Consider the following 14,568-nt stretch of genomic DNA (forward strand, 5'->3'; position numbering starts at 1 on the left):
TGATTAGCAACGATCAAATGGTCCCTGTTAAATGCTGATGTTGGAAAATCAGTTAATGTAAAGGCCTTAAAATGAGGCTGTGATTTATCTCCAAGCTACTCTCATCTCACTGCTCTCTGTACGGCTCGGGAACAAAGCAATGTAGACGTGGTCGCAGTTCCCGCTGCCTGCATTACGTAGAAACGTGGTTTCATCTCACCACCGGCTGTCTGGTTTTGTGCAGATGTACAGGAGCAGTCAGCATGGTGTCCGACTGTCTGTTGCAAATGTGAATTTCATTAAAAGTTACTCACAGAAGATAAAACTACTTGAATTTGAGGGAGAAAAGGGTCAGGTGTGTATCTTTAAGTCCCCCTCCTATCACTCATCTTGTCCACTTTTACCAACAACCCCTGCCACCCGCACACACTCACAGCACATGGGGAGAGGAAGCAAAGTGGGAGGCACCTGATCTCTTCAATCACCCTGGTTGCAGTTGTGATTAATGTAATGTGGTTCTTATTTACAACCCAAATTGCCAGAGCAGACAGGTACGAAATAAGAAATGTCTTAAATTCTCCGGTGTATGTCCGACAGCAAGGGCAAACACCTAAAGAGCTTTAATGTGGAGGAACAAATATGGAGTAAAACCATTAGAAATGCATTGCCTGCCCGAGTTTGAGCACTTTTACCTCAGATCCTAATGCAAAGATTATTCAAAGTGACAGTTTATTTAATGACAAGAGAATCTCTCTTATTATGTCAACCTTGAACTGAGCTGTAATCCACAAACCTTATCTCCGCTCAGTATTGTTAGTCAGTCAGTCAGTCGACCTCCTCATAGTTTATTGTTTTTTTATCCAGCTGAGCTGAACAAGTAGTAACTGAACAATGAGAGAGCATCATTTATGTTTTCAAAGTCTATCTCGTCCTTAAGGAAATTAGTAGTTCATTTTAGAGTTAAAGCTCGAAAGATATTGAATGCTAACAACGTACCTCCTCCTTCTGTTGCTTTGCTGTCTGCTTATCAGTCCTGCGGAGTGGATTTATGTATTTTTGCAGTGTATTGTGTTTAAGGTCGCAGTGAATGAATTAGTTTCCTTTTCCCCATCTTATCTTTTTTTCCTCACAAACTTGCATTAACCTGTTTTCATTTGATACCCTGTAACGTTTCCCTTTCTTTCATCCACCTTTCTCCTCGACCCTGCACTCCTGCTTCCACCTTCACTGGCTTTCCTCATTTTCTAAAACCCTTTCAGTGTCAAAGGTCACATCTTAGAGCTTCATGAAATCAATCCCAGGTCAGACCTTTTTCTGCTACAGAGCCAGGCTTTATTTTCCTGTGGTAATAGACGGCTGACTGAAAACAGGCCAACGCATTCTGAGGACAAGCTTCCATTTCTTTATTTATTCACAGTTGCACACTGAATTCATTCATGCAGTCCATCAGGCTTGTTGTCATTTGTGTGAATGTATTTGTATACACAAATGTATCTTTCAGTATTAATAAATAGATCTGTACTGATGCTGCCGTTGCTAGGGTTTACAATGGAGAGTGACAGACAGGACAGAGAGAGAGGCAGAACAGAGAGGCTGAGTGAGTCTGTACCTCGAAATGTTCGGAGTTGTACTGTTCCTTGAAATAAAATGTCCGCATCTTTTATTCATGTTCTGTTGTCAAGGTGTCAAGAGTTTTGTTAAGCCTCTCTCTGTTACGTTAACCTTGTCCCTGTGAAACGATCTCTCTCTATCTCGTTGGTTAAACATAACTGCCGGGCCACCGGGGAACAGAGAGAGAGAGAGGAAGAGATGGAAGGATGATGAGGAAGAGCTTCTGCTGCTTTCCCTTCATCCTTTCATCATCAAACAAACATGGCCTCGTACAAAAAAGAGTGCAGGAAGAAAGCCATCAAGACAGAACAGGCACACAGAGAGGAGGAGGAAGAGGGGAGACTGAGGGCGAAAGTGATGAAGAGGAGAGATTGAAATGGAGGAGGGGGCAAGGAGAGAGAGTACCTGTGAGCAGAGCAGAAAGGTGTGCAGTCCATCATCTCCAGGCAGGCAGACAGGGCTGTCTGGGGAGTTTATTTTTACCTCGATATGAGAGGAGTGTGGACGGGCTGCAGCCGTCTGGCTTTACAGCGGAGGTTCGAGGACAGCTGCTGTCCCAGAGTGACCATCTTTCACGCATGACGATACACAATCATACACACCTCATGGACACACAGACGCACCGAGCTCCAGGTCAAAGCTTTTGCTGTGTCATGCTTCAATTTGAGTTTTTTATACAATTGATTTGTCAAACAATTAGTCAAGTAATAGAAAATAAATCCCATTATTTCGATTTTTCATCAACCAATAATGTAAGTAGTTTTTAAAGCATAAATGCCAAAGATATATTAATTTCTGTTTTTCAAATTTGAGAACATTAATCTTTTCTATTCATAGTAAACTTTGGATTGTTTGGGTTTTAGACGGTCTGACAAAACTAGCTATTACACTCTGTCACCATTATGTCATGAGCATTTAACAGTTTTCTGGCATTTGATTAGCAGATCAATCAGTAATGTTAATAATCGTAAATTAAAATTCTAATTGACCAAATGCTACCAACAATATGTATAGATAACAAACTTTAGGTCCCGTTTTACATAATCAAAATCAAACTATTTCATTGTCGCTAAATACATATACAGTACATTTCACGGATATGAAATCATTTACATTGTATTCAGGGAACATGAACTGTACCTGCTCATTACCCGCTCGTCCAAATCTACAGGGTGCTGTAAGGAGTCAGTGTGATCTACTATTGATCTTGTGTGGATCAGTGTTTATCTCGTATTTATAGACCCAGTAGATCATCACTCCCCCTGTTCTGTAAGTCGAGTAGCAGCACAGACACACTGGGAGGAGAATTGATTAACAAATCAAGCCTGTAATTAATTCTCACTGTGATCAAAGCCATGTGGAGAGCCCGAGGCCCGAGGTGTTTTTACACTGCGGTCCCACCGAGCGTACTCTTATCACCATTCTGTTTGTTCTTCAAACAGGTGGGTTTAAGATTTAGCATAATGTCGGGTGAATTTCAAATGTCTCAAAAGGTTGCCGTGTTGTTTGGCATTCTGAAGTTTAGTTGTGCCCGAAGCTGATGTGTGTCTTTCTGTTCCTCATGACATTTGTAATGGACTGTTACGCCCTCACACAGAACTGCACATGGCATCGCAAAGCTGCTTGGCGATTCGTATCCATGCGTAGGATCTCTCATCTTTATTGTGTGGCGCTTTCCTGGAAGAAACTCCCTCTTAAATATGGACTTGTACTAAATATAGAGAAGGAAGTGTAATTGTCTTGAGTCCCAAAGCAGTGGTTTGACTGCTTGAACTTGAAACTCAGAAATGCTCAAGTAATACGTAAGAGGAATCTTTGGAGCATTTGATTGACACTGAGCTGTGTTTGTGTATTACGTAGTATAAGTATAAGTAGTTAGTAGTTAGTACTATGTTTTTCTGTTGTAACTGTCTCACTGTCAATGTCGAGCGTTTGACATTCCTTTTATAATGTTTATTTAAAAAATGTACCCGTTTTATTCACCCATCTGTTGTTGCCTGTTTTGATTTTAATACACAAACTGACTATTTTCTTCCACTGTGTTCTTTATCCTTCTGTGCAGGTTAGCTCTGTATGTGTACGAGTACCTGCTGCATGTAGGAGCGCAGAAGTCAGCACAGACCTTTCTCTCAGAGGTAAGTCACAAAGTGTGTCTCAGAGAGGCAGCCCATGTATTTCATGTGTCCACTCTGAAAGGTTCCACTTCCTGTGTCCACTTAGTGTAGCAGCTAATTGAATTAGCTTGGCCTTACAGTGCTGAGCCAACAGGTTAGTAGCAGCAGATGTTATTAACATTAGAGTTGCATTTAGTGGGACTGGAGCCGGAGGACGAGGAGAGTTACGATGCTCAGCGAGGACCTGACGTCTTTTACTGAGATCATTCACTGATCCGCTCAGCAGCTCCGTCTCAGTCGATCTCTTTCTATCTCCTTCCCGTCCTCTCTGATTTCTCCACTTCCTCTTTGTCATCTCTCAGCAACTATTCCAGAGAAGCAAGCTTGTTCTCACTTTAAGGAGGTAAAAAGGTGACGGGGTGAAAATAAGGTCAGCTGATTCTAGTGCTTTGCTGTAAATGACAGTAAATTACTATGTAGGAAACAGAGGCTGGGGCTGCTTGCACATCGGCCAGAGGAAGAGGAGAACAAAGAGAGGGGGATGGAAAAGGTTACATCATCAGCTGGCACCAATTCTCATCACTCTGGCTTTTAGTGTGTGTTTGTGCACATGTGCTCACACACACCGCTCTGACACCCTTTCCTCTCTGCCATATAACTTGCCCTTCTTTGACAGATGTGGCAGATGAAAGGGATAGGCAGTGTCGCATTCAAGTGTGGGAACGCATTAGCTAAGAGTCTAACAAGTATAAACACAGCCACTTGCAAACAATACACTTGGACGTGCATGTATGAGCATGCACACACTCAAAACACACATGTTATAAACATTACGAGCCCATAATGTAGCTCTAGCTGGGGTAGTGGGATGGCTGTAAAGGACTTTATCCACTTTGTAGCATCTGCATTTATTAACAATCTATCCTCAAGCTCGAGAAACAAAAGCCAAAAAAGATAAATGACGAATCACTCCTGAATACCTGAATGTTAATACCAAAATCAGACAGGCAACCAAGAATCATGCAACCCTGTCAAAATACATTGATGGCTCAGTCAATTTGTAATTCCCTTACACACCTTATGCCTTACAGCTACGCTCACATAACAACATTACGCTAACACCTTAACAGAAATCATGAAGGAGAAAAAAACAAGACGGCAAGAATGAAAAGGTTGAAATATATGAATAAATAAGAAACAGTAAAAGTAGCTTTTCTTAAATCTCAATCCTCACTCTAGAGGTGCCCCCACACAGCCTCCATCTGCCAGTGATCACACACTAAAGGCTTGTCACTAGCATGCTGAAGGTAAATGAGCGAAACTCACGGGAGTACAGACCACAAGAAGACAGGACATGCAGGCACAGTCAATTCTATTTTCTTCGAGGCGTTCCAGATGTGTGTAGAATAAAAAAACATGCTAAAAAAGTGTCCTGAATTAAACTGTTGAGAAACAATTGTGTCTGGACTGAGCTACAGCCAATTGGAATGTGAGAAATAAGGGATGCTCATTCTGCATCTTTTGGAAGAACTATTTGTCATGATATGGAAACTGCCAGCTCTCTTATGTTTCAAGTTAACCAAACTCTTTACTAGAATGTCTAACTTAGACTGAAAGCATGTGGGATAAACAACGGGAGGCAGTTCAAAGCAGGGCATTCCTTCTAAGGTCAGGACGGTCTGATTGTAAGTGATTCAGTTGTTCCTGTTTTTCTAGTTCATGTTCCCTCTGAAGGTAGAGCAGGTGGTACAGTGGTCTTATTCTTTATTCTTTTATTAAATGTTGCAGTGAAGGAAATTAAAAATATCATCATCAGATCATTTTTAAAAGTGATGTAAGTCTGTTTATAGAGAGGAGAGGCAGACTAAACAATGTGTGTGTGTGTGTGTGTGTGTGTGTGTGTGTGTGTGTGTGTGTGTGTGTGTGTGTGTGTGTCTAGACATTGCAGTTGACATTGTCTGCGAGCATTAATCATCCCTATTGTGGGTGATGTCAGCGCTCATGTTAGACACTGACCTTGACCGAGGTGATAAGGTGTCAAAATGATTCAAGCGTTTGTTAGATGGTGTCTTTTTCATCCACACTCCATTTTTTTAAGCCCCGCCCCCCTCTGTTTGCTTCTTCTGTCTCTGATTACAATGGCAGATTTACCACCACCAGGTAAACTTTATAGTCAGTTTTTTGCGATGGGTACTTGCAACAATGACTGTGTTTATGTGCACAACCTTATTACAGAATACTTATTTAAGGTAGGGTATGTAAGTTTGAGAAACCGGCTTGAGTGCGCTCGAATTTGAAAATACACGAACGGAGAAAATCTGCCACTTCCTTACAGAGCCCCTCCTCCAACGCTCACGAACGCGCACATGACCAATGAGGGCATGAGATAAGTTCAATAGAGTAGGCTTGTTTGAGACAAGCAAGACCTGCGCAGACCTGCGCAGTTGCGATCAACGTCTTGCTAGTGCGTTGGCGTTGCATGATGGTTAGTCATTTTGTCCGACTTGCTCTGGAGGCTCGCCCACATGAGACTTTGAAATCTCGCAGGACAAAGACGCCCGCAGCCTTGAGAGCGAGGCGAGGCGAGTTGGCGCAGTTGCTCTCCACGAGCTGCGGAAGCGAAATGCTTGATGGGAAACGGCTCGCTGGTATCTCGAGCTGAGCGCTCATTGGTGGTTTTTACCACGTGCGGCTGATGAAACTCTCCAATTGGCTGGCAACAGTTTGTTGTTGTTTTGTGTCAGCTTTACGTCGCCACATCCATTCTCATTTTTCATCATTGTTCCACAATGTTTATCATCATGAAATTAATATCTATATATTTTATACTATACTGCTTATCGTTTTCATACTTTATATATCTTAGCATATTCATACACACTGTTCATACTGCTCACAGGCTGATATCTAGTGTATTCATACCCCACTGTTTATTCATCATTCAATTCATTCTATATGTTATTCTGTAGATTGTGTACATTACTTTCCACTTCACTGCTTGTTGCACCTGGTTAGAAGCTAAACTGCATTTCGTTGTCTCAGTACCTGTAATCTGTGCAATAACAATAAAGTTGAATCTAATCTTGAGCAGGAACAAATGTATTTACTTGGTACATATCTGACATTAACGATTAAACACATGTGTGCATTCTTTATAAATGCAAACCGAGTCCGGAGGTGGCGGTATGCACCTTAAAGTTGTTTGCAATCCGCCAAAAAACCGAGAGAAGAATGCGAAGAAGAAGCTGACTCGGAGCTGTCCGACTTCAGGCGAGCTTTTTGACACCTCCCCCGGCTGCGATCGGCTACTCTCGTCTATTTTCGAGGCTAGCCGCAATGTGTCTCAAACAAGCCTAGGCTGCAGTCGGATAGTTTAAAGATCAGCTCCTAAGTTCTAACCCTATCGTCTATTCCTTGACCTCTGAGTGAAACGTCACGGGGTTAAGGGATAGTGGATAGGAGAATTTAAAAGGACTTAGGAGAAGAGACTGCGGTACTTTAGAGAATCCGAATGCACTTTCACTATCCGACGTGTTTATGATGCGCCAGCGGACGTCATTGTGTGCGTCTGCTGCTGTGGGGAAACTATGGAAACCACAGTTTTCTATACAGCGGACTACAACATGGATGTTCAATAAGAACGAGGGACTGCTGTAAACTCATCTAGAGACTCTGCACCGTGCTCTGATGCTGCTGCTTTGCTTTATGAACGTGGACAACAGAGAAACAGATTCTTCAGGACCAAATTTGGAATTGAAATACAAAAGGAAAGTGAAACTTCTGCTCGTCCCCCTCTCCCTCCGGTCCACATTAATACAAATGATCCCAATACGTATGATTGTATGAACTAAATATCTTAAAATCAATACAGATGTATTTGTTATAAACGTTAGTCCTTAACATCTATCACTGTGTATATCACCATTCAAACATCTTTTACAAGTTGAACAAACTCCACACAGCTCAGTAAAGACTGAAATGTTGACTTTATTTGATCATTTCAGTAAAAACTAACGTTCATATTTCTCTTTTTGATTATAATACTGATGAACGTTCAAAACAAAGCACTTTGGCAACTTACCACCTATGTTTTAAAATGCTTAATAAGCACCGTAACTTTCATGATATCATTTCTCGGTCATAATCGGTTGTTTCCGTGAACGGCCGACTGTTGAGTGACGGCAAATGCTGCGGCTGCAAGGCATTGTGGGGCAGCATTTTCGCTTCTCCTGTCGGTTAGGGAGGTCCAGTGGTTCCTAAGCTAAAGGAGGTTATAAAGGAAGTTTGAAACCTCCTTTCCTATCATTCTCATCATTCTAGAGAATTCGAACGGCACTTATCATGGCTGCCACTGAGGGACTTCCGGGTCATTTCACTCCTTTAGGAAGGTTCCTAAGCTAAATTGACTATTCGACTTCAGCCCTAGTCTGTATACAGACCACAGCAAGGAGGCGGATCCTAAAGGGGGTGGATCCTATAGGGGGGGGGGGGGGGGGGCGTTTCCTAAAGGGTTATGACGCTCTGTTTCTCATTTATTTTAATGCTTTGAATGAATCATAAACGAACTTTGAAAAATAATAATTAGAATTAATTTGCATAAAGAATGAAGAGTATACAACCCACAGAGAAGACAAATGAATTGACCTATTGACAGATCATAATGAATACAGAGTCAATTTGATATAGTTTATCATAACATAGGATACATTAAACACAAATTGTAGGCATATCATTTTTTACTGTTTGTGCAGTGGTATTAATTATTATTCAAATCAATCAACTACGTGTTATGGAAGATATTGCTGTATATCATTTAACAACATGAGTAGAGGTTTCTGTACACCTAAAATACTGAAGTTGAAGTTGTATGTGTATCATTCATTTGTTCGTGTTGTGTCTGGTGGTAAGATTAATTAATTAACGTATTTATTATTTTTGAAACATTACAATACACATCAAATACTAAACATGAAATGTATAGTACATACCAATACATTGTACAAAGGAAAATATATACAGTACATACAAAGAGGAAAGTCTTCATTAAACATAAACATTTTATTGGGTGTTCTAATTCAGCAACCACAAAATATGTGCCCAGATTTCATTATCTCTGACTTCATCAACCAAAAGATCAATTTTGATATTTAACATGAACTCAGAAAGAAAAACACACTGTCTGCCTTTTACAACTTGTGTTGGTCATCTTTGAATATCATCCAAGTTTTGTAGATGGACAATTTTGCTATTATTAGTATAAGGTTTACACTAGGCTATATATTTCACTATGGGGTGTGTTAAGACCCAGAATGATATTTGGCTATTTCTGTGTGAATCCCACTTTGAACAGAGACAAGATAAGGGCAGCAACTTGAGTTGCCCATCGACATGAAACAAACATAATGGTCTGTCTCCTCTGTGACCAAACAAACAGCACACAGAGGAGTAGGGACAAGCTTCCATTTGTACAGGTTTTACATATTTGGAAGAATGTCATGTAATATTTGAAAATTGAATTCTGGCAATTGACCCTCTGGAGAAATTGTCTGTAGCTGCCATACATTATTTGACTTGCTGTTGGTCAAACACAGCTTCCCAGTATGTCTGTATGTATGATGTCTGCTTATATTGTTTGACAATTACATCCTGTCAGAACCATGTGTACATGGTCAATGTAATCTTACTCAAAGGAAGAATCAGAGCATAATAAATGAAGCGTTAATACACTAATACTTGCTATGCACCCAATGTCTGATGCATTATGAACATTCTTATAATGTATTATAATCAGCTTATAACACTGTATAATTATAGTTATAAGAACTCATTAATGCTCATAAATGAACTAGTTGATGTGGGATTCAACAATAGGACTCAAGTGTCTCCATTCTCTTATGTAGGGTGTGAGCTTGCTTTACTGAACAGGACTATGAAGCAGAGCTTCCCAGTATGTCTGTATGTACAGTATGATGTCTGCTTGTATATTGTTTTACAATTACATCCAGTCAGAGCCATGTGTACATTGTCAATGTAATCTTTGGGTTTTGCTTCTATTATTTAGAAGCAGGAGCCATTTTTTAGGTTTTGCCTTTCTAATAATGAATAATTCTCTTACCCAATTCCTTTTATCCTGAAGCTTATGGCATATCTTTAATGCAAATTATACCTGAGTCAATCCAATGTTGATACATTAATGAATTTCCTCTAAGATCCGTTATATACTTAGATCCCCAAATGGTCTGGTTTCCAACCTCATCTCCTGTACGGCTCCTTTAGTGTTCCACCCCCTGCTTTCTGCCAGCTAGCCCATCTTTTAATGACACATTGATAGAAAGAAGGAATCCCTGTTAAAATCAAGGTCTTTTCCGAATCAATTGAGAAATAGTTTAGGCAATAGCTTCCAGTCCCCTGATGTTGGGTGATTGATCCACAATACGCTTCAACCAACCATAATGAAGTGCTTCTCTGTGAGATAAAAATATATAGCATTTTAAATCCTGTCTCATAATCTCCAGTGATAACTGATCTTTTTCAATTGTATGCCTCTTTCCTGACCAAATAGTCTAGGAGTAACATGCATAACTTGGCTTTGGATAAGTTGAGCCTATAAATAAGGGGAAATACTGTACCGTACACCACATGGCTTTAATAAATACATATTGTTTATGAGAGAAAAGCTGTGTTTTTCATCAACGCATATATGGAAAGGAACACACATAAGATAATTGCATAACACAAATTCCCCTTAAACCTTCATCTTATTCAAGGGAAGAATTAGAGCATAATAAATGAAGCGGTAATACTGGCTAAGCATCATACTTATAATGTATTATAATCAGCTTATAACACTATAATTATTGTTATAGGAACTCATTGATGCTCATAAATGAAGCAGTTGATGTGGGATTCAGCAGTAGTAGGATTCAAGTGTCTCCATACTCTTGTTCTGAAAACTTATATAGGATTTAGAAGGTGTTTTTAGAATCGGCTATACAGTTATACAGAAGGACCAGAGTTTGCTCTGAATAGGAAGTGTTTTAAGGAAGATTTCAGAACCCATGGTGTAGGACTAAAACACATACACGCATATTACAATCACTCACTTAGACTGGCTTCCAATGTGTTAAAACAAGAGACACAGATCAGTGTCCCTTATGGGGTTAATTAGGGTTAGGCTTGGGGCTAGGGGTAAAGATAGTTTTGAGGGAACATAGGGCTGACTGTAGGTACACTCCCGTGTATGACAGTGCAAAATGTTTGCCTATTCTTTGACTCCTGTTGTCTGTTATTCTGTGTTAAAGTAGTAATAGTCTGTCCTTTAGCACAGTTACATATCTGCCCGGTACAAATGTTTAAGTGAACAGCTTGACCTGTATCTGTTTTTGTGTACTTGTCTAGGCGGATGATGTGTCCCTTCAAAATGTGGCAGGCAAGACAGTTTTCTGAATCTTACATCAATGATTGCTATTAAAAATCATTGCTATCTGAAACATTAAAATACAAGGTTATTTCATTTTCAACAGTGTAATAGAATCAGACCATACGATTTTCATCAGCATCCTGGGCTGTACACAGAGCAGTTAGCACTGTTGAAAAAAGGACAAATATATGAGAGTATATATAAGTTTATTTTGTATAACATGTAAAGCCTAGAAACACAATATTTGTATGCACAAATTACTCAAGTATAAAGACATCAGCCCATTGTGTCCGATGACAGCGGAAGGAGAGAGCTGGTTAGGAAGGCGTAACTCCTTTTCCCCCGCAAAACATATGCAGCACTGTGCAGTTGTGGAGGATGCAGGACTTAAACTAAGTATGATTAAAACGAGCTATGCCATTACCCTCTCGACAACAAATAAATTATTATTATTATTAACAGACAGAACAGACGTGACTAGGAACTCTCAAGTAAACACGTTGCTCATAACCCTTTAGGAAACGCCCCCTATAGGATCCTCCCCTTATAGGAACCACCCCCTGCCTGTGGTCTGCATCCAGATCATGATCCAGACCATACAGTCTATGATCCAGACCCATCTCGATAAGTGTGTGCACAGATGGAAGGCTGACAGGCAGATAGGCCATCCAGTTATTTTAGCCGGGCCCGCTAAAATGATTGGTCGTACTTTTTACAGTATTACGGCTTCTACAGATGACATTTTTTTATGGATTTTTTGTCAAAGCACTTAAGATATTCATTGCTATCGGGATGTTAAGAGCATTCCATGGAATATAACAAAAAGTGTATCTCGAGCCGGTTTCTCAAACTTACATACCCTACCTTTAATAGAAGTAGTGGCAGAAGACACAGCTTCCTGATGTGTTTGTTTGGTCTGTCTGGTTAAAGTAGCTTCCCATTATGCCCGCCTGATGTGATCATTTTAGCTAGCAGACTCTTTGAAATCGCTAGTTAACTCATTAAGCTAACATTAGTTACTCAAGGGGGTTTCGCTTTTCTAATATCCTCTTCAGATGCTTGACTTGGATACAGCACTTTAGCAAAACAGAGGCTAGCTGGATAAACGCCGCCTGTGGGCCACTAGGCCCAGACAGCTGTGAAACATCTCTGTAAAACAAATACAAATGTAGGACAATAATTACAACTAATTTCATTGAAATAAAGTTCAAGTAAAATGTTGCTCAAGCACAAATAACAATGCACACATAAAAAGAAAGTTTGGGAGGTTGCAGAAGGAGTCTCTCTCGATCTCACACACACACACACACACACACACACACACACACACACACACACACACACACACACACACACACACACACACACACACACACACACATTTCCAGTTACTTTACTTCAGTATAAAATCACAGACACATAAACATAGGCTACATCTGATTACAAAGTCTCATCTGTACAGGACGGTAAAATAATAACAGGCACACATATAAATAAATCTATGACAAAGTCTCATCTGTACAGAACAGTATGATGAAATAATCGATGGCAAAAACATGTCACTGTAAATGTCTCCGTTGTGGGACGAATACATGATTAATTTAAATCATCTACACATGTAATCTCACTTTTACACACCAAAATAACGTTAACACAGAGTAAACGTTTGCTAATGGAGTCTATTTTGTCCCAAGAAAAAGTTCGTGACTATCGATACAAAATATATATCAATAAACCTATTGTTCATTTTCGCGGTATTCCCCACACATTGCCAGTACACTATTACTGTAATATTTACACTTACCCATGTCCAAATAGATCCTTGTTGTTGTCTTTGTGTTCTTCTTCTTCAGAAGAGTCGAAGACTTCAGGTTCTGAGGCTCTATCTTCCCTGCTGCTAGCGAAAAAAATCTCTAGCGAAGTCGGCAACTGTAACGTTTTTTTTAGCCATTTTCTCTGTCTCTCTCTCTCTCCACACATGCGGCTTTCACACCAGCGCTTTTCCCTTTCTAGCTCCGAGCGGGAGCTTTTCTGATTCAGCTCCGGTTTCCCTTTTCAGCTCCCGCTCTGTTCACACCGCCCACTGGCGCTCCAGAGCTGCCCCTGCTGCGTCATGACGTCACCGTTTACATCGCTGATTTGCTCCCCAACGGCAGCCATTACGGCGCTCACAACAACAACAACAACAACAACAACAACAACAACGGGGAACTGCGTCGGGTCGATGATCGTGTTGCTTTTAATCACACGAAGCCAGAATAAATTGAATAACGACTTCTCCAACCTTATACTTTTCTCCAGAGTGCCGTGGTTCATTGTTTATTAATGTGTTTCTGCAGCATTTACCGACCGCTGCAGTATTGGCTGCTCTTCCACAGGAGTTTATTCTCCCGTTAGCTCCCGGTTAGCTCACACTGCAGCGGCCGCTCTAAAGTATTCACTGTCCGACTCACACAAGCAGCTGATGCATATCCCCAGTTCCCCTTAGCCTAAGTCAGGCCTATTCAAATGGCGGCCCGCGGGCCAGATGCGGCCCAGAACCAACTCCCGAGTGGCCCAGCCTCTCGTGCCCAAATTCCTACACTAGTACAGACCATGAACGCAACACTCCGCGTTGCTAGAAACCACCAAACCACAACGCAGCACGTTTTTTGAAAGTGCATCTAGTGGTGCTAGTAACGGTGGTCCTATGATAGCAACTCTAAAACATGTCTCTCTCAACTCTGAAGTGTAAACAAAGACAAAACGGTCATTGATCTTGTGGAGCAGATGCGCGAGTCATTGCCCAAGTCAAGCTGGACCTTTTCGCGACCGACTTGAGTACGGGTCGGATGCTGCATTTTCCGACGCTCCACAAACACATCACATCCCCGGCACAAATCACGGATGTGATGACAGATTTCATTGCGAGGTTGAAAGAGAACTTTGGTCAATTGGATGGACTTGCTCTGCCCACAGAGGTGATGGGCTTTGTCAGAGACCCCTTCACTGTTGCAATGGAGGGGGGCGTATCCACCAGAGCAAAGGAAGTGGTCCCCTCCATCGACGAGGGGAAATGTACACTGAAACTTATTGACATGCATTCATCCGTAACCGGATGCCCCAAGCGCAGCGCACTAACGGGCCAGCGAAGTTTTGGAGTGATGTCAACAAACAGCAGTTCCCTTCGTTCAGAAAGTAGCGATCTGTGTGCTCAGTATGTTTGGATCAACATACAAATGTGAGTCAAGCTTTTCACACATGAACTCAATCAAAAGTAGCACTCGCTGCTCCCTGACTGACAGCACTCTTCACCAATGTCTTAGGATTGCATTGACATCCTATGAGCCAAACATCACTGCTCTTGTTCAAAACTAAAAATGTCACTTCTCCCATTGAGAAAGTCAGCGATGACACATGATCACACATGCGGTGATAGTAAGCACCTAGTTTACCATAGTAGAC

General features: G+C 41.0%; 1 protein-coding gene across 3 annotated transcripts in view; it reads left to right on the plus strand.

Annotated features, from left to right (window-relative positions):
• Positions 1 to 14,568, plus strand: part of LOC117452729 (single-stranded DNA-binding protein 2) — a 63,601-nt gene that overhangs the window by 19,634 nt on the left and 29,399 nt on the right. For all 3 annotated transcript variants that reach the window (XM_071204400.1, XM_034091466.2, XM_034091468.1), the window contains exon 2: positions 3,653 to 3,725. In XM_071204400.1, the coding sequence (XP_071060501.1) occupies positions 3,653 to 3,725 (73 nt within the window). The remainder of the gene's footprint in view (positions 1 to 3,652; positions 3,726 to 14,568) is intronic.

Source organism: Pseudochaenichthys georgianus, chromosome 9 (assembly GCF_902827115.2).
Source record: "Pseudochaenichthys georgianus chromosome 9, fPseGeo1.2, whole genome shotgun sequence".
Taxonomy (NCBI): domain Eukaryota; kingdom Metazoa; phylum Chordata; class Actinopteri; order Perciformes; family Channichthyidae; genus Pseudochaenichthys; species Pseudochaenichthys georgianus.